Source organism: Urocitellus parryii, chromosome 4 (assembly GCF_045843805.1).
Source record: "Urocitellus parryii isolate mUroPar1 chromosome 4, mUroPar1.hap1, whole genome shotgun sequence".
Lineage (NCBI taxonomy): Eukaryota > Metazoa > Chordata > Mammalia > Rodentia > Sciuridae > Urocitellus > Urocitellus parryii.
In genome coordinates this window covers 13,943,382-13,971,311 of record NC_135534.1, presented here as the reverse complement: position 1 = coordinate 13,971,311, position 27,930 = coordinate 13,943,382, and the positions used below count along the sequence as shown (strand labels likewise).

Genomic DNA, 27,930 nt, shown 5'->3' with positions numbered 1-27,930 from the left:
CTTAGAAACTCATGACCAGTGTTTTTTGTCCCACTCTGTGCTGGAGAGAAGAGCGAGGTGGCGGACAATGGCCAGGCTCGGATCGGCCGTGATCCCAGTTTCTGGAAAGCGTGGCTGAGCCAGAGAGAAAGTGAAAGCAAGCAAGCGCACAGGATTGAGCCTGGTGCTAGACGGTAAGAGAGGGAAGCCTGGCCTGGAGGGGGGGGCGGGGGGAGAAGGTCAGGGTCGGGAGAAGGACAGGGAAATAAGAAGACTCTAGAAGTATCTAAGGAAGGCAAAGGAAAGGGGAACAGGGAGAAGGGAAAGGAGAAGGGAGAAGAAAAGAGAATATGAGAATGAGAAATTCCAGGAGAGCTGTCAGGTGGAGAGGGGATCCAGGACAGGCTGTATTACTTTTATCCCTTTAGTGTAGGAAGTAAAGCAAATCCTTTAGGTGAGTAGAACCTGGACATATCCCACTATAACACAGGGTTGGAATAGCAGAGCGGTAAAGTCCTTCACATTTTGATATAACACAGTTCAGTCTAGATACTGAAACCCATGTGTGGGGCGGGGGTGGTATTGGGGTGTATTCTTAACATCTTGGCCTTTTCCACTGCAGCTGCTCATATACAAGCCAGTAATCCTAAAATTCATATTTCTTTCTACTTGATTTGTTTTCCTTTTGTAGTGGGTGTGAAAATTACTTCTAAAGCAGTTTCTTTCTCAGACATCATTAGATGAGTCATCATCAACAGTGACACCCCACCCAAATTTTCTGCCTTCAAAGATCTTACAGCTCGGCTCAGTTCCTCAATTGTTTGTCTATTTTTACCACCTCCACCCCTTCTTTGATGTTTAAAAATATACCTTTGGTTAAGTGTTTTGACACTGATGCTAGTACTGGGAGTAATATTTACTGGGCAGCCTATTAAATGGCATTCACTGTTCTAAAGGACACTTTTTAATCTTCAGAACACCAGAAGTTAATTCTAATACTGCCCTCATTTTAGATAAGGAAAATGAGACAGGAAGTAGTTAATTGTTATTTCACAGGTCATGAAACTGGGAAGTGGCAATCTTATAGTTGAGCCCAGATGTTCTTATAAATACTGTCATTGATATAGTACATTTTCATATTCATATCTTGTTTAAAATAATTGTCTCTTTTTACAAACAGGAAACTAAGGTTCACATAGGCTAACTGGATTTCCTTAGAAACTCATTACCAGCAATTGAGAAGTTCCTGCACCATAGTGAAGTGGTTACAAGAATAAGCACAGTCTTTAGATGACTTCCACTTGCCAACGAGTGCAGAGGAGAGTGCATATGTAAAATGACAAGGGAAAGAAGCAATCCAAGAAGTGAACATTCCACAGCTTTTCTGTCCACTTTGACAGATCAATGCTTTTTCTAGAATGAAAGAGACTTAAAAGCCATAATTAAAGGCAACTTTCATACCTCATCTGGATTTGGGGTTTAAAAAATTAGTGTTGTGATTATAAAAGAAAATGTCCTTCATTTTAGAAATAGAATATATATTTTTTTACAAATAGCCAAGTAATAGAGATGGTCTAGGTGTCCATCAGCAGATGGATAAGGAAAATGTGGTATATAAACACAATGGAGTTTCACCCATCCATAAAGAAGGATGTGATTACGTCATGTGTTGGTACATGGATGTAACTGGGGAACATCCTGCTAAGTGAAATAAGCCAGACTCAGGAAGTCAAGGGTTGAATGTTTCCTCTCATATGCAAAAGCCAGAGAAAAAACAAGGAATTAAAAAGGCACTGGGGGGGGAGGGTCTTATGAAAACAGAACGGAGAAAAGTAGAGTGGAAGCTTACGTGAACTTTTCAGATTAGTTTATGAAATCCCATTCCAAATTTCTTTTATCTTCAGGGTATTAACCAGTTCCTTTCCTACCCTTTTCCTTAAATTTTACCATCTCTGGCATCTCCATCTTAAATACAGACCAAATTTTAACTCAAGGTAAGTAGAAGAACACACTTTTGAATTCTCCAACTACAGTTTTTTCTATGGGTTTTAATATTTGCACTTGGACAGATCTCTCTTCTTTAAGCTATCCTTTTCCCCAAGTTAAAAAAAAATCTAGATATAACCTCTTTCCCACTGTAGTTGGGATTTGCATTTAGAGATAATTTTCATAAAGTGTCAAGTGTAGTGACTGACACATAATGCTCTATAAAAGAAAGCTTTTATTGTTGGCGTGATAATACTTGGTGGATAAATTATTTGCTAGGTTAATATCTCTGGGGAGGGCAAGGCCAGAGCTGAAGAAGGAAGTTCATGTCTTCCTCTACATAATTAATGACAGCTATGAAGATACTGTTGTAACTTGAACCTTTTTTAAATTAGTGTTTCAGCTGAACTACCTATTTCATCTTCAAGTCATCATGAGCTGTAAGAAATGCAAGTCACAGAAGAACTTGTTTGATGTGAAAAAAAACATGAAAATAGAGAATTATTTTTCTCAGGTATGTTTGTAAATACTATTTATGTAATGAATATGCTAATGTTAGATTTAGCCATCCTTGAGTCTGTATTGCATAAATCTTCCTGCCAAGAAATCATATCATTATATATTGGAAATATTTATATAAGGTAAGACCTTTCCTCATCTACTTTGTTTTATATATATATATATAAAATTTTATGTATATATATATATATATACATAAAATTTTGGTCTTGTCACACTAGCCCTTAAAAAAAACTGGTAGTAATTCCTGGACAACCATAAAAACCAAATAAGTATATTAAACTTTGGATAAAACAAAACCAAAATTAATCTATTTTATAGCACAGAAATACCATGCCAAGTGTGGCTGATATACTGAATCATAATAACCTACATCTGTATAGTGCTTTACAGTTTATGAAACAAATTTTTTGCTTGTTTATTCTTACCATAACCATGTTAGTCAGGTAAAAGAGTTTACCTCTAATGTGTTTCCTTCAGAAGTTCCTATATGTGCCCAAGAATACTTTGACAAGTTGGAATTCTGTTACAATGCTCCCGTGGGGTACATGAGCAAGATGTTTCTGACAGCATTAGGCTTTAGAGATGCCTTTTGAAGATTTGCACACATAGCACAAGTAAATTTACATTAACTTGTGTTCTTTTTATCTCTTTGACCCAGACTACTAGTATTTAACAAATTTACCCTATTACATGCCAGTCATGTTGCTAGGCTGTGCTACACAATGATGTTAGGCCTAGTCTTTACGACAATCCTGGCTTTGTTATTCCCATTACCAGAATGTAGCCTTGCTAGCATATGACTCCATGCCTGTTCATACCCTCACCGTAATGAGTAGGACTTCAGGAAAATGTACCTTTTAGACATAGGTACATTTTCCTGAAGTCCTATTCATAAGCAGTTGCTCTTAATTTTTCATTGATTTTTGTGATGTTTGATTAATCCTCTTTAATTCATTCCCCTTCCTCAACTGCTGGTTCTTAAGATGATACCCTATAAAAAGCATGCTTGTAATCCCAGTGGTTTGGAAGTCTAAGACAGGAGGATATTGAATTCAAAGCCAGCCTCAACAAAAGTGAGGCACTAATCAACTCAGCGAGACCCTGTCTCTAAATAGAATATAAAATAGGGCTGGGGATGTGGCTTATGAGGCAAGTGCCCCTGATTTCAATTCCTGGTATCCTGCCCCCGCCAAAAAAAAAAAAAAAAATTGAGTATCATGAATGCAAATTTTACCAAGAAAAAATGTGGTGTCATGGAAAGGAATATTAGACTTAAGTGTTGGTACTCTGGCACTCACTTCATTTAGTGGTTATTACATGATGCTAGGAAAGGCACTAACAAGAAAAACTTTCTATACCTAAGTTTCTCCATCAAAAAGACAAAGAGAGGCCATATTTGTTTCTTCTCAATTCATAGAATTTAGGGATTAATTGATGTCATAGAGGAAATAAGTTAAGTTTTTTGCATGATAGGTTCTGGGTGAGTGAAGGTATTCATTATTAGAAATAACTGTTTGTATGTCCGTATAATTAGTTAGCTAATGAGGATTTTGTTTAAGATGTAATGCCTAATAATAAATCTTGGTGATGTATTCTTCCTGAACTTGATATTTTTAAAAATTTTTTGTTTTAATTTTTAGTTGTTGATGGACCTTATTTTATTTACTTATTTTTATGTGAGTGCTGAGAATCGAACCCCGTGCCTCACTCGTGTGAAGCAAGTGCTCTACCAATGAGCTACAACTTCAGCCCATGAACTTGGTATTTTAAGAACAAAATTTTCAGTGCAGTTTATCACTGTGTTTGAGAAAAGTAAAAATTTTACAGCCGAGAATAGTAAACAAGACATGAAGTGACACTTTAAGGAAGCTGGTAGCTTTTTAAGCATGTGTCTCAGAAAAATGACCAGTGTATCATATTAGGAGCTTATCTGACTGATGTCACAGTCTGCTCAGCTTATATTCTAGAGCTGAAGTTAAACTCAAATCTAATTATATTCACTGGTTTTTTGAGTATGAGTTTCCCATAGAAATTCTGTGAATTGCATATTTAAAAAGGAAACAAGCAACAACAACAACAAACTAGGGTTCTATTCAGAGTCTCAAAGTTTTTCTTTTAACATATATTTTTAGGACCCCAAAGAACAGCAGAATAATTCCGGTATTATTCAAATGAAGAGGCAATCTAGAAAAAGGCCAAGAGATATAACTAACACCCAGGATCAAAGTTCCCACTCACCCAGGAAAACTCCAAAAGTCCAGACCACTTCTCCAAACAAGATCATTACTATTACCTTGAATGTAAACCTTAGAAAAAACAAGAACATGAAATACGTGCTCACATGCAGTGAGGGGGGCAGCTTGCTGGTGGGGCTCAAGACCATTGATGCTGTCAGAAAAGCTATGGAGACTCGGCCAGGTAAGGAAATGCTGGTGCGTGGCACAGAAGGAATTGAAGGCTTCTTAAACCTTGGAATGCCGCTCAGTTGTTTTCCTGAAAACAGCCACGTGGTAATTACATTTTCCAAAAGTAAAAGCAAGCAGAAAGAAGATGGCCAAGTATTTGGCCGGCTCAACCAGGAATCTACTGACGTGGTCAAATTTTACATTCATGCAATTGGGAAGACCAGAAAACGAATTGTGAAGCGTGGGGAACTTCACAAAGAAGGAAACAAACTCTGTGTCTATGGTTTCAAAGGAGAAACCATCAAGGACACCATGTGCAAGGATGGAAGGTTTCTTCCCTTTTTGGAGACTGACAATTGGAAGCTCATTGGTAACCTGGACTCCATTCTAGAAAACTCACAGCTGATAGATGAGTTAGAAGGTAAGGTCTTTCAAGTTGAGGCTAAGAAAGTAATGAACCCTAGGGCAGCAGCTGCTCAAAACAATGAGTTAGAAGAAAGAAACACCCGTGTGTTGAAAGAGTACATTGTGGAAGAGTATCCCTGTTTGAAAAGAGAAAGTGAAAAAATCAGGGAAAACTTGAAGGAAAAAATGAAAAAAAGACAGAAGAATACTTCTCTTTTTAAATTGCATGAAACAAATTTTGGGAAACACACAAAAAACTCAACTCCAGTGAAAGTAATCAAACATCTTTCACATCTCAGTGACTCAGTGGGGCACATATTCTGGAACAATAATGGAAATGAAGGCTGTGCCACCTGCTTTGTTTTTAAGGGATTGTTCATTTTCACTTGTCGGCATGTAATAAACGATATCGTGGGAGAAGGAATAGAGCCAAGCCATTGGGCAGATATAATCAGTCAATGTGTAATGGTGAAATTTGATTATGAAGATACCCCAGTCACAAAAGACAACTGCTTTCTCTTTGAACCTTGGTTTGAGTTATCTGACACAACTCTTGACTACGCTGTCCTGAAACTGAAAGAAAACGGACAAGAAGTACCTGCGGGACTGTATAATGGGATTGGTCCTATACCATCTAGTGGTTTGGTATATATTATTGGCCATCCAGATGGAGAAAAGAAGCATACTGATGCTTGTGTTGTGATTCCTCAGGGTAAACAAGAAGAGAAATGTAAGGAAAAGATTCAGATGAGAACAGCAGCAGGTTATAGTGAATCTGAGTTTATCCACATGTACACTCAAAGAAGTTCCCAGGAAATCCTTCAAATTCCTGATGTGATTACCTTTGACACCATCTTTTTTTCTGGGTCTTCTGGCTCTCCGGTGTTTGATTCAGAAGGTTTGTTGGTGGCCATGCATGCTGCTGGCACCACATGTCCGCTACCAAATGAGGTGGCTCATATCATTGAGTTTGGCCCTGCTATGAGCCGTATCCTCTCTAATATTAAGCAAAAACAGACAAAATTGTATGATGATATGTTTCTAAATCAAGAGACTGCAGAAATGGAAAGTCAAGAGACTGCAGAAATGGCAAGTCAAGAGACTGCAGAAATGGAAAGTCAAGAGACTGCAGAAATGGCAAGTCAAGAGACTGCAGAAATGGAAAGTCAAGAGACTGCAGAGATGGCAAGTCAAGAGACTGCAGAAATGGCAAGTCAAGAGACTGCAGAAATGGCAAGTCAAGAGACTGTAGAGATGGCAAGTCAAGAGACTGCAGAGATGGCAAGTCAAGAGACTGCAGAGATGGCAAGTCAAGAGACTGCAGAGATGGCAAGTCAAGAGACTGCAGAGATGGCAAGTCAAGAGACTGCAGAGATGGCAAGTCAAGAGACTGCAGAGATGGCAAGTCAAGAGACTGCAGAGATGGCAAGTCAAGAGACTGCAGAGATGGCAAGTCAAGAGACTGCAGAGATGGCAAGTCAAGAGACTGCAGAAATGGCAAGTCAAGAGACTGAGGACTGGTGAGAATTTAGTCCACTTACCAGCTTTAAAGGAATTGCGTATTTTATTCCATAGGCAATGATGATGGTTATCTAACTTCCACAGTGTTCAATTTCATAAAACATAATAATAATCAATATTCTAGATCACTTCCCATGAACCTGGCATTTTTCTATCCCATGGAGAAAAAAGTGCTAAGAACCCTATGAGGTAGAGAGCTACCCCTATTTTAGAATCAAGCAAAATGAAGACTTGATATGATTTAGCAACAGTTTATGAAGACCATCTCCAGTTACTTGATGTTTTTTTTTTTTTTTCATTTCTTCCCCTAAATTCACTTGCTTCACAGCAGGAGCTTAAACTTGTTTACCAATAATCCCCCATATCTTACACATGGAAAGGAATTGCTTAGAAAAATGTGTGGGTCAATCAGGAGCAAAATATGGCACTGTAGTTAATGTTAACTGAAGAGTTAAATGCTTGGTTAGAAATGATTACAAACAAAAATCTTTTACAATTTCTGAGATTCTCATATTATTAAATGTCAGAATACACTTTTCCTGGAAAGTCAGAAGTAATATCCACTCTTTGGTGAAAGCGTTCCTGCACCTGCTGTCTGACAGGGTCACAGTGTGGGGGATGCAGGGCCGCACCATCACCATCTGGAAACCATGGGGAATGTTAAGTGTTTTGTTTATGATCCTCATGATATGGATAACAGGGCATATGTCAATCAATAATAAAAGTATGTATTGCCTGAGATTGCAGGAAAATTCCCAGAATGAGACTAAGGATACAATTGAGACATGCCATGAGGTGCATTTCAATCTCTCTCAGGATACAAACAATGTTATTCCTCAAGCCTGAGCAACAAGAAATATTTATCCCATGGTTAACAATTTACATTAGCCCCCCAACCCCATCCTAAAGCCACAACCTGTACAATAGCCTAGCTACAGAAAAACAATTGCTGTGCCAACAGTACAAGGACCACCGTATGTAGCTTATGGTATCCCCCTCGAGGACAAGAGGCTAATAAAAATACATTTCCCCAACCAATAGACCCTCCTTGGCCTTACACAGAAACTAATGATAAAAATGGAAAACACATAATTAACGTAAATGTCAAATGGGTTGAGGGATAAAGCCTGCCCTTTAGTTAAAGCTTACAAAGACATAAAAATTGGTGTGCTTTGACCCAGGATCAAGGAAGTTCTTTAAGAAAGCAGTTGAATAGGTCATATGAAAAAAAGAAATGACCTTGGAAATTGAAAATAGAATAATGTAAAATTAACATAGATATATTTTAGAGGTACTTCAGAGTAGTAGGCTTTTAATTAATAGACTTTCACTACTTTAAGTGTGTTTTACTGAGATTTTAGTTTAGAAGTAAGAAAGCTTACCAATAATCATAAGTATGCTTTAAAGTTAAAGATTAATGAAATAATTATAGGTATGCTTTAAAGTCAGAAGTGAATAATAGGTCAGTAGTCACATAGTCTAGTTGCGTCGCTTAGCACCTAGTGATTGAGGTGAAAACGTAAAAGTTTAATCATGATTGACTAAGGTTACAGAAAAAATATTTTGAACAATGTACTCAATATCTTAGGTAATCAATGTATGTTAGAAAAGACTGTAATTCTTGAAAATTATGTAAATCAAAAAAGTTTCGGGCTTTGAAGCTATCCATTAACTACCTGAAAAAAACACCTGTAAAAAAGGAATAAAAATAAAGGTCCCTCCAGGAGCAGCAGAGATGTCTTCTGGAGGTTGCTCGGAACTTGCAACCTGTCGTCCCGACTCTTCTTCTTTCGAGGACACCACTCCTCCTTCAGGACCCCTGGAACCCCATTCCCCCTGGCCAAGGCTGGACCTTGGCAACTCTTCCCATATGAACGGGCTAAGAGGACAAGGGCATCTAGAAGGTCATATTCCTCTATTCTGATTTCCTTTGTTTTAACCTAATGTCCCTTTTTCTGTTCCAAGATCCCACCCAGTGTAGGCATCACATTTAACTTTCATGTCTGTGGGCTCCTCTTGGTTGTGACAGTTTCTCAGACTTCTTGGTTTTAAGGCTGCCCATCTATTGGAATTTGACAGATGCTTTTCTGATGGGACTGGGTTGTGGACTGGGGAGGAAGTTTATAGAATGAAGTATCATTCTCACCCTACCAAGGGATCATACTGTCAACATGATCCATCATTGGTGCTGGCCTTTGTCCCCCGGCTAAAATGGTGTTTTATCATTTACGTATTCCCCTACGTGGTACTCTTTGGAAGGAAGTTACTATGCACAACCCATGTTTGTGAAAGAGAGACTTAGGTTCTCCTTCCTTAGGTAGGGGACTCCTGGAGAATCTACATAATTTATTTGGGATCATTTCGCATGGAGATTTGTCTCTTTTCCCCATTCATGAATTCCATCATCAGTATAGACTCGCAATACCCTTAACTCCATATGGATCCATAACCACATGGATCGTTTTCACTCCCTCCCTTTGTCTACCTATAAATTCTCTACTCCCCCCACAGAAAATAGAATTTTTATCATACCTCAGTAATTTATTTAACTGTTTGATTCTGGTATGCAGTTGGCACACTGGTGCACACCTGTAATCCCAGGGAATTGAGACACTGAGGCAGTGTAAACTCAAGGCCAGCTTGAGCAACTTAGCAGGACCCTCAGCAACTTAGTGAGACCCTGGCTCAAAATAAAATATAAAAAGTGCTGGGATGTAGCTCAGTGGTAAAGCACAGAAGCAAAATGATCCAGAGGAGAAATATATCAACAAAAATGTAGTGTTTGTGTGCAATTTCTTTTGCTTTTAATCTTCATACTCCATTCCTTCCCAAAGTTACTTAAGTCAGGACCTTTTCCCTCAGCTCTTTGGCCTTTATTTTATTCATTTAAATTCAGTTATAATACCTTTATACTGGTCACAGCCTACATACATTCTTCCCTTTGATCTTTTGAACTCCTAAATGAATTTTTAAAGTTGTGTATACTAATGATTTGCTTTTTTGTGCTGTCAAATTCTATAGGTTTTAGCAAGTACATGATGTCATGTATTCACCATTGCAATGTCATACAGAGTAGTTTCACCTCCCTAAAACTTTCCCTGTGCTTTACCTGCTTGTCCCTTCCCTCCCTCCTGCACCCCTGGCAATCACTGATCTTTTTCTTGCCTTTATAGTTTTACTTTTTCCAGAATGTCATGTAACTATAGCTTCACAGTATATAGCATTTTCAGTTTGGCTGTTTCATTTAGAAGGTTTCTCTCTGTGTATTTTATTGCTTGAGAGCCCACTTCTTTTTGTCACTGAGTAATATTCCACTGTATGGATCTGCCACGATTTGTTTATTTGTTCACCTTTTAAAAGGCATCTTAGTTGCTTCCAGTTTTCGGTGATTTTATGAATAAAGCTTCTCCAAACATTTGTGTACAGCTTTTGGTATGAATGTAAGTTTTCAACTCGATTAGGAAAATACTGAGTGCAATTGATGGGTCGTATAGTAAGAGAATGTTTAGCTTTGTAAGAATTTGCCAAACTGTCTACTAAAGGAACTCTGTCATTCTGCATTCCCACTAACAATGAATGAGAGATCCTGTTTCCCCATCCTCACCAGCATTTGGATTGGTCAGTTTTTCTTTTCTTTTTTTTTTTTTTAATATTTTATTTGTTCTCTTTAGTTATACATTACAGTAGGATGTATTTGGACATATTATACATACACCGTAGTCAGTTTTTCTTGCCTTTTTTTTAAAGGCATATTAATACTGCCTGGGATTCTTCAGGGGATACAAGGTTTATTAATGAAGTTGGGAATGTCTTGGATGATCTAGGACATGGCCAGAGAGTTATAATATCAGCCCAAGTTCAGTCAGGAAAATGGGGCTGCTACAAATAGTTTAAGAATAAGGTATTTAATAAAGAATTGGGGTATTGCTGAGTAGAGTGATGCACACTTATAATCCCAGCAACTTGGGAAACTGAGTTAGGAGGTTTAAGGCCAGCCTCAGCAACTAAGTGAGACCCTGTCTCAAGATAAAAAGAGCTGGGGATTAGCTCCAAGGCAAAGCCTCCCTGGGTTCAATCCCCAGAATCCCCCCTCCAAAAAAATAGGAACTAGAGAATGAAGGTTTTTGTGAGTAGTAGGGGCAGGAAAAGACGTTCTGTGCTATGTCAGTAATATGTCAGCCTAACGCACCAGAAGGAGGAGAAAAGTTGCAGATCAAAGTGGAAATGTCTGAGAAGATGCCAGGTCCGGTCATGATGACACGAAGGAATTTACAGAGAGATTGCAAAGCGTATACTAATGTTTTGCTTTTTGTGCTGTAAAATTATAAAGGCTACACCAGACCCAATCCAGGTGAGCTGGTGGAGATACCACAGGGTCCTTTCTGACTGCCATTTTCTCCCAAGAAATTTCGACTAGCATTTTTTTCCTTACACATTTTTCCCATTTGCAAATGCTCATCCAGAACCCTACAAGAATTCTGGAGGACCTAGCCTTCTGCTTTATAAGGCAGTAGTGGTGGTGCCTGGCAACAGATAACTACCCCCACACCCCCAAATGCAACCCATGCACATGTATATCATAGTTTATCTTCTCATCTCTAATCCCTTCATATCCTCACTCTCCACTTGGCCATTGTAGCTGTTGTTCCAGCATCCATCTTACCTCTCTGGATTATTCCACAATTATTACTTCTAACCCTCTGTCGCGCATGAGCATATTTCTACAAGTCCAACCACTAGACACAGCACCCTCAGACCCAGCTTCTTGAAGCTCAAGTTGTGCTGACTCACCCCCAACCCCAACCCAGTTCTACCTCTCTCCTGATCACAACCCCATCATCCAGACCAAAAAAAAAAAAAAAAAAAAGAAAAAAAATTCAAACTACAGTCCCTGGAGGCACTTTTAAAATACTTTCCCTCATCTTCCAAGTATACATGGTCTACAAGTCTTGTGGAATCTGTGGTTTTCCTCAAATGCGAGCCATCTTTCCAATTCTTCACTTCTTTCCGTCTCTTCCATCAAAAACATTACCGTGGTAGACAACTTTCACATAAGTCTTAATTTTTAGGGCTTTGCTAAAAGTTTACGTAAAATATCATGATTGACCTCTGACATAATCTGAGGAGGTGAGTATTGTAGTCTTCTCAATGCTACAGATGTAAGATCATCCCCAGCCAGGGAGCAGGTTTGGGGACCACAGGGGTCTGGTTTTCAAAGCCTGGAACCACAGAGCTCACTTGGTGTCATCTAGAACCTGAAAATCTGTCCTAGGTTGCCAGAAGCTCTAAGCTGAATTCTTTCTTCTGGCTTCCCTGGGGACAAAGTGTCAGAGATGCAAGTATCTGGAAACCCCTGAGAAGAAGCTGGGGTGGCAGGCCAAAGGGTGAGGAGAAAGAAGCTCATCCTTTCTCCCAATGGGGAGGGAGCCCATTTGAAGGAGAGTGCCTCATTTGACCCACCTCTCTCTCCCTCCCTTCTTTGCTGGAGGCAAACTCACCCAGGCCTTTGGGCCACTTGTTTTCCAGTGCCTAGGTCTCCGAAGGCCCTGGTTTTGCTCCACTGAACCTCAGGCCTCCTGTCTCAGGACTTGGGACTGGAGTGCTTGCTGCAAGGACAGACAGGAGAACCATGAGCCGGGAAGGAGACCAGGTCTCGCCGCATGGTGTGGGCCCCTGGGAGTCCCTGGACTTGAAGTGTCATGAAGACCAAGCAGGGAAGGGGACTGTTCTACTCAGGGGGATATAGGGTGAAGTGGGGCGTGGTAGTTGGAGAAGCCAAGAGCAAGTCTCAGCAGCCATGACACCCAGCTTCCTTGGAGAGAAGGGAAGGAAATGATGAGGAAGGAACCACAGGGTCATCAGAGTGGGTCAGGGAGAAAGACTGCACTGGGTGTCAGCCAGAGACAGGTGGCCATAGGAACTGGAGAAAGGAGAGGGAGTGGACAAGATGCTCCGGGCAGGCGGAGAGCAGGGACAGGACCCACCCGCCTCTGTGTTGATGCCTTCAGTCCACCAATACTGATTTATGTGCTGGGTGTGTCTTTACCCATGGCAGTAGAGAAAAGCCAGCATAGTCCTTTCCCACAAATTCCCTGTCTTCTTCAGACATCTCCTAGGGTTACTGTATGATTGCACCTTTTCCCTACTCTCTGTATCATTTCCTAAAGGTTTATTCCTGGACCAAAATTCAGTTTCAGTGTGATCATTTGAATAATTTATGAAGGATGAAACAGGGAAAAAATGAATACCACCTCTCAGCCTGAATATCCTCATTATTTTCAGATTATTCCATGTTTGCAAATTTGCCCACACCCTAAAATTAATCTGTAACCCCTCAAATTCAAACACCTGGGTGCTTTCCCTCGCTTGCAAAAATGCACACAGTGGTGGAAACTTCAAGTTGCCTGTGGCTCACATTCCCAGCTGAGGTGAGACAAGACCATATGAGAGCTAAAAGAAGTTCAGACTTCTTTAAGCTCTCATAGTATACACAGCTGTCCTTGCCAGTGTATATTTTACCCTACATTCTATGCAGTTTTTGATTGTTTGGTGCTATTTAAATGGCCCCCAGCATAATGTTAAAATTCTGCCTAGAGTTTTAAGCAAAAGAAAGTTTTGATATGCCTTATAGAGAAAATATATGTGTGGATAAGGTGGGTTCAGACATGAGTTACAGCTCAGTTGGCAGTGAGTTCAATGTTAATGAATCATACCACAAATTAAATAAGTTGTCTTTTCACAGGAACACATGTAAAATTGTTACATATTGTCTGATTGATACAAATGATGTGACCAGAGATTAACAAATTTAACCCTGTGTTACCCCAAAGAACTGTGGCCCAAATATTCTCTTCTAATTTAGTATTGACAGCAACTTCATACAACATAACCAATACAAATTATGAGAATGGAGTGTATATCATTTCAAATGTAGTTACAAGTGTCTGATCATCATAGGGACTTAAATTTATGTGGCTTTACTGTTTGTTGAACAATTCCTGATATCTTATCTCAACACCTGCTAGATAGGCAGAGCAGATGTTACTATGTGTGCTTTTTGTGTGAGAAGGAAGGATAACTGAGTTGTTGCCCAAATTGCTGGTACCTAGGAAAAGATCAGGACTTAATCATGAAGTATAGTTCACTGCTCTTTCTGCTAATTGAGCTGTTTCATCAAACCAAGATACGGCTGTGTCCATTACTGCATCCAAAGTACATCCATCCCTGGCCCTCTTAAGAAACGTTGCAACCTTTCTAATATAATTAATACCTTTATCTGATTTTCTTTTTCCTATCTCTAAAAACAAGTTTAGTTGGAAAATTCAGTGTCAGCCAACACTTACTATCCCCCACTCTGCTCTAATTCCCAGTTATTAGAGCAGTATCCCTAGTCCACTATTGCATTCTACTCCAAAGCTCTTCTTGGCAATGAGAGAAGGCTGAAGGGATGTTATTGCATTGATTCGGGGCCTCCCCAAAACACGTTCAAGTCCTCATCCTGGGTATGCATGTATGTGACCTTATTTGGATAAAAAGGGTTTGCAGATATTTTAAATTAAGGATCTTTAGATGAGAATATCTTGGATTAACCAGGTGGCTCTAAATTCAACAGTGTTCTTGTAAGAGGAGGAGAAGTGCAGAGGAGAGAAACCACCATGTAAAGATGGAGGCAGACATTACAGTGCTAAACCTACAGACAGCCCTCAACTTACAGAGGGGTGACATCCTGAGAAGCTGGGTGTCATGCCTGCTGAGACTTGCTGTTGGCTTCTCCAACTACACTTCCCACAGTACACTTGAAATACTGTCAGTCAAAACTGCATTACATATACCTAAATTACCAAACATCCAGGCTTAGCTGGCCTGCCTTAAATGTGCTCAAAACACTTACTTTAGCCTATGGTTGGGCAAAATCATCTAACACTGTCTATATTATAAATAAGTTTTGAATGTCCTGTGTAATTTCTCGACTTCAAATCTCTATACAGTGCAGTATTTTCTCTTTACATTCATGATTGTGCAGCTGACTGGGAGCTGCAGATCCAGCAACTCCCCAGGGTGAGTTGGTACAATTTTCCTGGAAAGTCATACATTGTGAGATGTATCTTTATCTTAGCAGTAGTATTTCAACTGCTTGAAATATGCTCTAGGGAACTATTAAGATGAGTAGAAAAAGCATGTTTGGAGTAGTTTTAAAAACAACCAGGGCTGGGGATGTACAAGTGGCTTGTTCATGTGTGAGACCCTGATTCAGTCCCCAGTACCACAAAACCAGACCAACAAAAACTGGAAACAGGGCTGGGGTTGTGGCTCAGTGGTAAAGGGCTTGCCTAGCATGTGGGAGGCACTGGGTCCAATTCTCAGCACCACATATAAATAAATAAAATAAAGGTCTATTGGCAACTAAAAAAAACATTTAAATAACTATAAACAATCTAAATATTCAGAAATAGAAGAATGGATTAAAATTATTTATTACAGTGAAATAGTATATGTATTTCCAAAGTCTGGCAAATGACATGTGAAAACATGATATATGGCTTAGTGGAAAAGAAACTTATATGCATCACAGTATTTAAGTAACATAAGACTGGATCTGTATAGAAGACAATAGAAGCAAATAAAACATAGAATTATTATCTCTGGTGCTAGAAAAGTGGTGTTTTTTTTTTCTCCATTGCTCAGTAGCCATTATATTATCCTATTTGTACTCAAGAAAATCTATTATTTTTATCATTAGAAAGCATGGAACATGTTACTGAAAGTGATTCTTACTAAGTAATCTTTTGTTTTCTTTATAAGGATACTGTCACGAAGCAGAAATGTCCAGGCACACCTGTGGGTCAATGTCTAGGGACATAAGAGCATGTAGCACCACCTCCAAGCTTAGAAGCAAGGTCAACAAGCATGAGAGAGCCCAGAATCCAAATCTGAACACCAATGAAGAATATTACTTCACCTTCATTTTGAGTAAAAGCTCAGGAAATTGGGCCATGGTGGGTTTACAACCTATAAACCCAGTGTAAGTGTCCATTCGGCTCTGAGATGATTGACAATTTCAGTGAAGGTATCGAGAATCATTTTAATAAGGACAGTATTGTTTATGAAGACAATGCAACAGATGGACATATATATTTAGGAATGCCTTTAAAGTGGCTTCCTAGAGGTTCTTATTTAAAAATACCATTTGCTCAAAGAAAGAGGAAGATGGTAAGATACCATGCCAGTGTGGAAATACAAATATCAAGGGCATTCATTCTGCTTCACGTTGCTGCTGTGGCAAGAGCACAGATTCTTGAACTCAATTGCCCTCATTAAAGAAGAAGCACACTTGCACCTATGCCTCCCTGGCAATGCTAATTAACCCACCTCACTGGTGAGATGACAGAAGGATCTATATTGTGCCATTAGAGCAGACCAGATCTGAGGACACCTCTCTGGGTGAAGAGATGCTCTCCCCAGGCTCGGTTCTTGGGTCCAGATAGGCCTGCACTCTGGTGTCCAGATAGGCCTGCAGGGGTGCTGACCTCATGACTGGGAGCTGCCAGTCAAGGAACCCTGAGGACAGCGGGCGGGTAGGTGCCCAGAAAGTTCATGAGGCTGAGCTAACAATGGAGACAAAGTAAAGCCTAGGTTTAGTAAAGTGAAGCACAGGTGCCAAACTCCTTTGCTGCAATATGAGGTTAAGAATTGCCCTACTGCAGAGGTATGATAATTAAATGATTTAATATTTGTAAAATGCTTGCCACAGTGCATAAAAAGGACTTTGTGTTTGTTAAAGTTAACAGTTGGCTTTACTGGTGGTCTAAATAGAGTTTCTCACCAGCGTCATTGGGGGGGTGGGTATGGAGTGGGGGAATTGAACTCTGAGACACTTTGCCACTGAGCTATACCACTAGCCTTTTCTTTAATTATTATTTTTTTATTATTATTATTACTAGGAGATAGTGTCTCGCTAAGTTGTTAAGGCTGGCCTCAAACCTGTGATCCTCTGGCCTCAGCTTCCCCAGTTTCTGGGATAACAGGTGTGCCATCACGGTGCCCAGCGTTTGGGTCATTTTTGAAAGTTGCAGTTTCCTGGACCTTGCCCTGGACCTGTAGAACCATATGACAGAATAGGTTGGCTCCAAGAAAAAGCAGTTTTTTTTGTTAAATGACTACCCCATGTACATCTTAAGAGCCCTAAAATGGGGGGAAACTTAGATCTGGGTCAATCTCTTTGATTTGCAAATGAAGGAATTGAGACTTGCCAAAAGTCTCCCTGCAGGATCCTAAGAGAATGTTAACACTCCAAGGTTAAAATCCTCTCCAACAATCCCTTTCCCTTTTCAGCTATTTCCATGTCCTCCAGCAAATTAATCTGTTATATAATGTGTGAAAGGGGTCAAAGTCACAAAGTGAGTGTGAGGATCAAATAAGACCAAGGCCAGTTAAATACACAAAGGACAAATACTCAAAGGGCCACCACCCCTTCCTGGGACAATTCTCTCAGGTGCCAGACAGAATTTTTCTTGACTGGGAGCAAATTGTGCTGTGAGGTTTTGCAAACTGCAGTACCAGGAACTGCAGAAGCCACTCCATCCCACGTGTCCCCTGATACCTCTGCTGCTGTGACTTGTGGCCACAACTACCCAGAGCGCTGCTGACATGGCCTTTCCTACAAAGGAAGGTCCCAGCTTGCTGTCACCCTGCTGCTCAGAGCCTCCAGAATACCAGTGGGAAGAGTACTGCCCCTCAGAGGTCGAAGCCAAGCCCCTTATACTGGACAGAGCTCCAGCTGCTGAGCTCTAGCTCCTGGAACTCATATCTCCCAATGCCTTTGAACTCTAATTGAAATGAATACCACCTCTTCCTGGTGTCAGAAGAGTGACTGGTTACATCCCTCTTGTGGAATTAAGATATAAGGATCACAAAGAACCCATGCTAAAGTAAGATTTCCTCCCTAAAAGAAAGCCATTCCCCTATTACCTAAAGCCATGATATAGTTTATTGTAAATATATAAGGTTTCAGAATTATCTGTTCATTTTATAACCTGTCCCCCATAAACCAACCCATAATTTACAAAGCCAGAAATGTTTAAAAATAAATTGTTCCAAAATATACAAAATTATATAAAGATTTTGGAAACAATGTGATAGATATTTTGCTACATAAGTTTAGTTACACAGATTTTAGAACACATTTTATGTTTTCTGTAAACCTCCTATTATCTTTTCATGAACTAACATTTTTATGTATCAAAATGATTTGAATAAGATTTCCAGTGAATTTTAATTTTGTGGATTGAGAATTTTATGAACATGTTGAATTCTTAACATCCATGTTCTAGAAAGTGGTGTTAAGCTTATTGTCTATTAAATCACTCCTTTGCTTATGCAGAGAAATGTAAAAATGGCAGAAAGAGAGAAATAAATTGAAAAGCCACCAGAGAAAACACTTCCAGTGGCAGGAACACATTCTTAGTGCTTTAACCACTTGTTATTCTACCCTCATAAGTCTTACTCTAATGTCTACAATCACAGGCTTCGACAATAGTGTTTGTTTCAAAAAAGACAACTTCACTTCATTTCAGAGTGTTCTGAGTCTCTTAACTTCTGGCCAATATCTCAAAAGCGCACGAAATACTAGCAATTTAGCTCAAATGGTAGGAAGTTCTTTAGTGTTTGGGACTACCAGGATAGCTCTTGAAAAGTGTCTTCAGATTGATGGACAAATACAACTTCAGTATTCTTTACCATCTCTTAATGGGCATTGAAGTTGTCACTGTCCCAGAACCCAGAACCCGTGACAGGAAAAAAAACAAAACCACAAACCAAATCCTTATTATTTGGTAATCATGGCTTGCCTTACTCACAGGAGTGTGAAAATGGCTGAAGAGTCAAAGAATGACAGTGAGTGAAGAAACTTTTATATAATTGGGGGATTTTTTTTTTCTTTGATAGAGTAATCTTTCTTAAACTCCAGACCCACAGAAGACAAAACAGTCATTTTATCTACCCTGGGTGTTTGTGTATACTTTTGGGTTAGTTTTCTAAAACTCTCACAGTATTGCAGTTAACTAAACACACCTTTTAAAACTGTTACTTTATATGCATCATATATCTTTCTGTCAATTGCATAAAGAGTTGTCACTATTGTGACCTTTATTCTCTTCTCCAAAACATCATCGAATACTTACTTGCACCTTTGAATGCAGGTCCTGCATACAGGCTGCCATGAAAGTTTTACCCAATCTTCTTTGGTCATCAGTTTTGATGCATATTTCGGGGGTCCATACCCCATCTTCTTGTTCAGGATTAAACTGGGGATGTTGACTCCTGGGCAGGGCCCAAATAGCTCACATTTCCTGCTTCCCACCTACCCACCCAACCAAGTGCCTCCAGAGTGTTGGAGCAGATGATTCTGCTATTACCCAATCCTCCTGCCTAGCCATGGCTGAGGACACTTTGGAGCCACTTTCCTGCAGCCTACTAACACAGCTGCTTTCCTCCAGTTGCTGCAATTGCTGGTCCAGGACAGTCCCAGTCTGCTCTGCTGGCTGTGCCTGACAAACCATGCCTTCTAAGCCCCGCCCAACCCAACTTCCCTCTAACCCCATTGGGGTCCCGGGAGAAAAGAAACAGGTGCAGTAGGTAATAAAGTTATGGGGCGTGGTCATTCTGGCCAGAAAAAGTAGCGCTTAAGGAGAGAAAGGGGGAGCGCTCCCCCGCCAGACCTTGCCATCCACTCTCACCCGCCAACTATGCGGAAGCCCTGGAACAGCTCCACTTCGTGGCCAGAGAGGGGCCAATTGGCTTCCGAGGAGGCGAGTTGCTGTCTGAAAGAGAAGAGGAGCTCAGGATCTCTCTGTTCATTGGCCATTCACGTCATTTCTACCGGGAAAGGGCGATTCCAGTGCTGGCGGGAAAGGTCCCTTGCAGTGGTGCTGGCGAGTTCATCAGAGTTCGTCGCTGGACTTTGAAGGGACTCTTCCTCTTAGGTAAGTTACCCCTTTGGTTCTGGGCTAGCTGGGAGAATTCATTGGCAGAAAAATCTCGGGCTGGTAGAGAGCAGGAGGAAAAATCCTCTATTCCTGGATGCTTGCTATCTTTTCTAGAGAGGGTACCGCGTGCAGTTCCTGGAAACGTAAAAAGAACAGAGATAGGTAAAACGATGCATTTCTTTTGCAGTGCTTAACATGATGTGCTTGTCTTGCTTTCATCAACGTAAATTTACTGTTCCAGGCATGTTCTGCCAGGAAATTAGAAAGTTGCAAGTGTTTTTATTGTTTATTCCAGTAACGTCCTCAGAGACCCAACCAGTCTTCATTAGAAGGCATCAAAGAACAGGTTGCAACTCAAGAATTCTTGAACCTTCTCCTCAAAATCCTAACTTCGGTATATCCACCAACCCTAAACTGTTACCCAATCCTATCTAATCCCCCACCCCCCAAACACACACACTAAAGACCAGGTTTAAACCAGACTTCATAATCTCAATATTAGCCCAGCTTTGCTTTACCCTCCCCAGGAAACTACCAGAATGCTGTCAAGCTATTAGTCTCCAGTACCTCATAAACAATAAGCTTGGCTTTGTCTTATCAGCAGGTTGCTTTGATGACATTTCTGAAAGCAGGCATTTGCCATTCTTGAAGACCCCTGCAAGACCGAATCAGCCTCTTCCACCTTAACCTACACCCCTCAACCCAGAATCAGTGTTCCCTGCTGAGGTCCCTTCAAACCCCCTTCCAAGAGCCCTCTGCCCCCCGCCCCCAAAGCTGGGTAAAGTAGCTGTTTCATTAAGTTGAAATCCAGTTCCTTTTTGTTGTGTTTCCCAAGTGCAAATCTATTTTGTTCCTAGGAGTAAGGAAACCTTTTAAGTAATCCTTTTGAATTATCTTCTCGGATTAAAAAAAAGAAAACTCTTATGGTTGGCGAAAATCTACCTTATTTTTAGCAACAATGCACTTTGTCTCTGTTATTGTAAATAATAATAATTATAATTATTATTATTATTATTATTATTATTATTATTATTATTATTAAGAGAACAGGCATGGGCTCTGATAAATGTGTTTCCTGGGGCTCGCCCTGACGACCAAGACATTCAGAAGGTTTTGGTTTTAGACTGATGGCGCTGTCTGAAATAAATACAAAATCAGATGCTTCTCTGGAGAGCCACCTGAGGCCAGGAACAGCCAGTCTCCCCCTCTTCCCAGAGGTCCAAAAAAGCAAGGAACTGAGGGGGATGGAGGTGGGAGATGGGGTAGTTTAGGAGGGAAGAGGCCTGACAGGCAGAGAAGGCAAAGAAAGTAACTAAATGGCAGGGGCAACAGCCACTCACAGAAGGGTGGGCGGTCCTTTCAAGCCCTTAGTCCCACCTCCATCCTGTCTTGTCCAATCCCAGTTTCAGTGGGCGCACTCTCATTGGCCAGACTAGCTGCCTCTCTGTGGAACCCGGGCTGCTGAGGTAAATTGGCACAGGATTTGAATGCCAGACCTTTGCGTGTGCCAGGTGCGCAGCAGCCAGGGAGCCCACGGAATTGGTGAGCCATCCTGGTGGGCGAGCCGGTTGGGAGACTGTAAGAGAGGGAAGCGGGGGCCCAGAGGGGGGGCGGGGGGGAAGGTCAAGGTGGGGAGAAGGACGGGGAAATAAGAAGATGGTAGAAGTATCAGAGGAAGGCAAAGGAAAGGGGAACGGGGAGAAGGGAAAGGAGAGGGGAGAAGAAAAGAGAATATGAGAATGAGAAATTCCAGGAGAGCTGTCAGGTGGAGATGGGATCCAGGACAGGCTGTATTACTTTTATCCCTTTAGTGTAGGAAGTAAAGCAAGTCCTTTAGGTGAGTAGAACCTGGACATATCCCACTATAACACAAGGTTGGAATAGCAGAGCGGTAAAGTCCTTCACATTTTGATATAACACTGTGCAGTCTAGATACTGAAACCTATGTGTGGGGCCCGGGCGGTATTGGGGTGTATTCTTAACATCTTGGCCTTTTCCACTGCAGCTGCTCATATACAAGCCAGTAATCCTAAAATACATATTTCTTTCTACTTGATTTGTTTTCCTTTTGTAGTGGGTGTGAAAATTATTTCTGAAGCAGTTTCTTTCTCAGACATCATTAGATGAGTCATCATCAACAGTGACACCCCACCCAAATTTTCTGCCTTCAAAGATCTTACAGCTCGGCTCAGTTCCTCAATTTTTTAGAAGCTCAGTTCCTCTATTTTTACCACCTCCAACCCTTCTTTGATGTTTAAAAAGTATACATTTGGTTAAGTGTTTTGACACTGATGCTAGTACTGGCAGTAATATTTACTGGGCAGCCTATTAAACGGCATTCACTGTTCTAAAGGACACTTTTTAATCTTCACAACACCAGAAGTTAATTCTAATACTGTCCTCATTTTAGATAAGGAAAATGAGACAGGAAGTAGTTAATTGTTATTTCACAGGTCATGAAACTGGGAAGTGGCAATCTTACAGTTGAGCCTAGATGTTCTTATAAATACTGTCATTGATATAGTACATTTTCATATTCATATCTTGTTTAAAATAATTGTCTCTTTTTACAAACAGGAAACTAAGGTTCACATAGGCTAACTGGATTTCCTTAGAAACTCATTACCAGCAATTGAGAAGTTCCTGCACCATAGTGAAGTGGTTACAAGAATAAGCACAGTCTTTAGATGACTTCCACTTGCCAAAGAGTGCAGAGGAGAGTGCATATGTAAAATGACAAGGGAAAGAAGCAATCCAAGAAGTGAACATTCCACAGCTTTTCTGTCCACTTTGACAGATCAATGCTTTTTCTAGAAGGAAAGAGACTTAAAAGCCATAATTAAAGGCAACTTTCATACCTCATCTGGATTTGGGGTTTATCAAATTAGTGTTGTGATTATAAAAGAAAATGTCCTTCATTTTAGAAATAGAATATATTTTTTTTACAAATAGCCAAGTAATAGAGATGGTCTAGGTGTCCATCAGCAGATGGATAAGGAAAATGTGGTATATAAACACAATGGAGTTTCACCCATCCATAAAGAAGGATGTGATTATGTCATGTGTTGGTACATGGATGTAACTGGGGAACATCATGTTAAGTGAAATAAGCCAGACTCAGGAAGTCAAGGGTTGAATGTTTCCTCTCATATGCAAAAGCTAGAGAGAAAATAAGGAATTAAAAAGGCAGTTGGGGGGAGGGTCTTATGAAAACAGAAGGGAGAAAAGTAGAGTGGAAGCTTATGTAAACTTTTCAGATTACTTTATGAAATCCCATTCCAAATTTCTTTTATCTTCAGGGTATTAACCAGTTCCTTTCCTACCCTTTTCCTTAAATTTTACCATCTCTGGCATCTCCATCTTAAATAGAGATCAAATTTTAACTCAAGGTAAGTAGAAGAACACACTTTTGAATTCTCCAACTACAGATTTTTCTATGGGTTTTAATATTTGCACATGGACAGATCTCTCTTCTTTAAGCTATCCTTTCCCCCAATTAAAAAAAAAATCTAGATATAACCTCTTTCCCACTGTAGTTGGGATTCGAAGTTAGAGATAATTTTCATAAAGTGTCAAGTGTAGTGACTGACACATAATGCTCTATAAAAGGAAGCTTTTATTGTTGGGGTGATAATACTTGGTGGATAAATTATTTGCTAAGTTAATATCTCTGGGGAGGGCAAGAACAGAGCTGAAGAAGGAAGTTCATCTCTTCCTCTACATAATTAATGACAGCTATGAAGATACTGTTGTAACTTGAACCTTTTTTAAATTAGTGTTTCAGCTGAACTAGTTCATCTTCAAGTCATCATGAGCTGTAAGAATCGCAGGTCACAGAAGAACTTATTGGATGTGAAAAAAAACATGAAAATAGAGAACTATTTTGCTCAGGTATGTTTGTAAACACTATTTATGTAATGAATATGCTAATGTTAGATTTAGCCATCCTTGAGTCTGTATTGCATAAATCTTCCTGCCAAGAAATCATATCATTATATATTGGAAATATTTATATAAGGTAAGACCTTTCTCATCCACTTTGTTTTATATATATATATATACATATATATATATATATATATATATATATATATATATATAATAATTTTGGTCATATCACACTAGCCCTTAAAAAAAACTGGTAGTAATTCCTGGACAACCATAAAAACCAAATAACTATATTAAACTTTGGATAAAACAAAACCAAAAGTAATCTGTTTTATAGCACAGAAATACCATGCCAAGTGTGGCTGATATACTGAATCATAATAACCTACATCTGTACAGTGCTTTACAGTTTATGAAACAAATTTTTTGCTTGTTTATTCTTACCATAACCATGTTAGTCAGGTAAAAGAGTTTACCTCTAATATGTTTCCTTCAAAAGTTCCTATATGTGCCCAAGAATACTTTGACAAGTTGGAATTCTGTTGCAATGCTCCCGTGGGGTACATGAGCAAGATGTTTCTGACAGCATTAGGCTTTAGAGATGCCTTTTATAGATTTGCACACATAGCACAAGTAAATTTACATTAACTTGTGTTCTTTTTATCTCTTTGACCCAGACTACTAGTATTTAACAAATCTACCCTATTACATGCCAGTCATGTTGCTAGGCTGTGCTACACAATGATGTTAGGCCTAGTCTTTACGACAATCCTGGCTTTGTTATTCCCATTACCAGAATGTAGCCTTGCTAGCATATGACTCCATGCCTGTTCATACCCTCACCATAATGAGTAGGACTTTAGGAAAATGTACATTTTAGAAATAGGTACATTTTCCTGAAGTCCTATTCATAAGCAGTTGCTCTTAATTTTTCATTAATTTTTTTGTACTGTTTGACTAATCCTCTTTAATTCCTTCCCCTTCCCCAACTCCTGGTTCTTAAGATGATACCCTACAAAAATCAGTATTATGCATTCTTGTAATCCCAGTGCTTTGGGAGGCTGAGACAGGAGGATCATGAATTCAAAGCCAGCCTCAGCAAAAGTGAGGCACTAATCAACTCAGCGAGACCCTGTCTCTAAATAGAATACAAAATAGGCCTGGGGATATGGCTTATGGGGCAAGTGCCCCTGATTTCAATTCCTGGTATCCTGCCCCCCCCAAAAAAAAATGAGTGTCATGAATGCAAATTTTACCAAGAAAAATGTTTGGTGTCATGGAAAGGAATATTAGACTTAAGTGTTGGTATTCTGGCACTCACTTCATTTAGTGGTTATTACATGATGCTAGGAAAGGCACTAACAAGAAAAACTTTCTATACCTAAGTTTCTCCATCAAAAAGACAAAGAGAGGCCATGTTTGTTTCTTCTCAATTCATAGAATTTAGAGATTAATTGATGTCATAGAGGAAATAAGTAAAGTTTTTTGCATGATAGGTTCTGGGTGAATGAAGGTATTCATTATTAGAAATAACTATTTTTATGATCAGATAATCAGTTAGCTAATGAGGATTTTGTTCAAAATGTAATGCCTAATAATAAATCATGGTGACTTATTTTTGCTGAACTTGGTATTTTTTAAAAATTTTGGTTTTAATTTTTTGTTGTTGATGGACCTTTATTTTATTTACTTATTTTTATGTGGATGCTGAGAATCGAACCCCATGCCTCACTCATGTGAAGCAAGTGCTCTACCAATGAGCTACAACTCCAGCCCATGAACTTGGTATTTTAAGAACAAAATTTTCAGTGCAGTTTATCACTGTGTTTGAGAAAAGTAAAAATTTTACAGCTGAGAATAGTAAACAAGACATGAAGTGACACTTTAAGAAAGCTGGTAGCTTTTTAAGCATGTGTCTCAGAAAAATGCACCAGTGTATCTTATTAGGAGCTTATCTGACTGATGTGACAGTCTGCTCAGCTTATATTCTAGAGCTGAAGTTAAACTGAGATCTAATTATATTCACTGTTTTTTTGAGTATGAGTTTCCCATAGAAATTCTGTGAATTGCATATTTAAAAAGGAAACAAGCAACAACAACAACAAACTAGGGTTCTATTCAGAGTCTCAAGGTTTTTCGTCTAACATATATTTTTAGGTCTCAAAAGAAGAGCAGAACAATTCAGGTATTATTCAAATGAAGATGCAATCTAGAAAAAGGCCAAGAGATATAACTGACACCCAGGATCAAAGTTCCCACTCACCCAGGAAACCTCCGAAAGTCCAGACCACTTCTCCAAACAAAATCATTACTATTACCTTGAATGTAAACCTTAGAAAAAACAAGAACATGAAATACATGCTCACATGCAGTGAGGAGGACAACTTGCTGGTGGGGCTCAAGACCATTGATGCTGTCAGAAAAGCTATGGAGACTCGGCCAGGTAAGGAAATGCTGGTGCGTGGCATAGAAGGAATTAAAGGCTTCTTAAACCTGGGAATGCCGCTCAGTTGTTTTCCTGAAAACAGCCACGTGGTAATTACATTTTCCAAAAGTAAAAGCAAGCAGAAAGAAGATGGCCAAGTATTTGGCCGGCTCAACCAGGAATCTACTGACGTGGTCAAATTTTACATTCATGCAATTGGGAAGACCAGAAAACGAATTGTGAAGCGTGGGGAACTTCACAAAGAAGGAAACAAACTCTGTGTCTATGGTTTCAAAGGAGAAACCATCAAGGACACCATGTGCAAGGATGGAAGGTTTCTTCCCTTTTTGGAGACTGACAATTGGAAGCTCATTGGTAATCTGGATTCCATTCTAGAAAACTCACAGCTGATAGATGGGTTAGAAGGTAAGCTCTTTCAAGTTGAGGCTGATCAAGTAATGAACCCTAAGGCAGCAGCTGCTCAAAACAATGAGTTAGAAGAAAGAAACACCCGTGTGTTGAAAGAGTACATTGTGGAAGAGTATCCCTGTTTGAAAAGAGAAAGTGAAAAAATCAGGGAAAACTTGAAGGAAAAAATGAAAAAAAGACAGAAGAATACTTCTCTGTTTGAATTGCATAAAACAAATTTTTGGAAACTCACAAAAAATTCAACTCCAGTGAAAGTGATCAAACATCTTGCACAACTCAGTGACTCAGTGGGATACATATTCTGGAACAATAATGGAATCGAAGGCTGTGCCACCTGCTTTGCTTTTAAGGGATTGTTCATTTTCACTTGTCGGCATGTAATAAACGATATCGTGGGAGAAGGAATAGAGCCAAGCCAGTGGGCAGATATAATCAGTCAATGTGTAATGGTGAAATTCGATTATGAAGATACCCCAGTCACAAAAGACAACTGCTTTCTCGTTGAACCTTGGTTTGAAATATCTGACACAACTCTTGACTACGCCGTCCTGAAACTGAAAGAAAATGGACAAGAAGTACCTGCGGGACTGTATAATGGGATTGGTCCTATACCGTCTAGTGGTTTGATATATATTATTGGCCATCCAGATGGAGAAAAGAAGCATACTGACGCTTGTGTTGTGATTCCTCAGGGTAAACGAGAAGAGAAATGTAAGGAAAAGATTCAGATGAGAACAGCAGCAGGTTATGATAAATCTGAGTTTATCCACATGTACACTCAAAGAAGCTTCCAGGAAATGCTTCAAAATCCTGATGTGATTACCTATGACACCACCTTTTTTTTAGGGTCTTCTGGCTCTCCGGTGTTTGATTCAAAAGGTTCTTTGGTGGCCATGCATGCTGCTGGCACCACGTGTCCGCTATGGAGTGAGAAGGCTCATATCATTGAGTTTGGTCCGGCTATGAACAGTATCCTCTCACATATTAAGCAAAACCATGAAAGATGGTATAATGATGTATTTGTAAACCAACAGGATGTAGAAATGCCAAGTCAAGAGTATTGAGGACTGGTGAGAATTTAGTCCACTTACCAACTTTAAGGGGATTGCCTATTTTATTCCATATTCCATGGTCAATTTCATAAAACATATAAATAATCAATATTGTAGGCCACTTTCCATGAGCCAAGCATTTTTCTATCCCCTAGAGAAATAAGTTCTAAGAACCCTATGAGGAGGAGAGCTACCCCTATTTTAAAGTCAAGCAAAATGAAGACTTGATATGATTTAGCAACATTTATGATGACAATCTCCAGTAACTTGATGTTTTTTTTTTTATTGGTTGTTCACATCATTACAAAGCTCTTGACATATCATGTTTCATACAT

General features: G+C 39.6%; 2 protein-coding genes across 2 annotated transcripts; both read left to right on the top strand.

The window, feature by feature from the left end:
• The first annotated feature begins 2,398 nt into the window (after nt 1-2,398).
• Nucleotides 2,399-19,384, top strand: LOC144254184 (serine protease FAM111A-like). Its single transcript, XM_077797204.1, has 3 exons — nt 2,399-2,479; nt 4,620-6,386; nt 19,313-19,384. The coding sequence occupies exons 1-3, from the start codon at nt 2,399-2,401 to the stop codon at nt 19,382-19,384; spliced, it is 1,920 nt and encodes a 639-aa protein (XP_077653330.1).
• A 4,227-nt stretch (nt 19,385-23,611) lies between these two features.
• On the top strand, nt 23,612-27,706 carry LOC144254544 (serine protease FAM111A-like). Its single transcript, XM_077797849.1, has 2 exons — nt 23,612-23,692; nt 25,847-27,706. Exons 1-2 carry the CDS (start codon nt 23,612-23,614, stop codon nt 27,605-27,607), a joined length of 1,842 nt encoding a protein of 613 aa, XP_077653975.1. The 3' UTR covers nt 27,608-27,706.
• Nucleotides 27,707-27,930: the final 224 nt, after the last annotated feature.

Excerpts from the sequence above, each read along its gene's own strand:
- LOC144254184 (XM_077797204.1), top strand. The coding sequence starts at position 2,399 with ATGAGCTGTAAGAAATGCAAGTCACAGAAGAACTTGTTTGATGTGAAA. Across the intron at positions 2,480-4,619 it reads TAGAGAATTATTTTTCTCAG|GACCCCAAAGAACAGCAGAA; the intron begins GTATGTTTGTAA and ends ATATATTTTTAG. Across the intron at positions 6,387-19,312 it reads GTCAAGAGACTGCAGAAATG|TTGCTGCAATTGCTGGTCCA; the intron begins GCAAGTCAAGAG and ends GCTTTCCTCCAG.
- LOC144254544 (XM_077797849.1), top strand. The coding sequence starts at position 23,612 with ATGAGCTGTAAGAATCGCAGGTCACAGAAGAACTTATTGGATGTGAAA. Across the intron at positions 23,693-25,846 it reads TAGAGAACTATTTTGCTCAG|GTCTCAAAAGAAGAGCAGAA; the intron begins GTATGTTTGTAA and ends ATATATTTTTAG.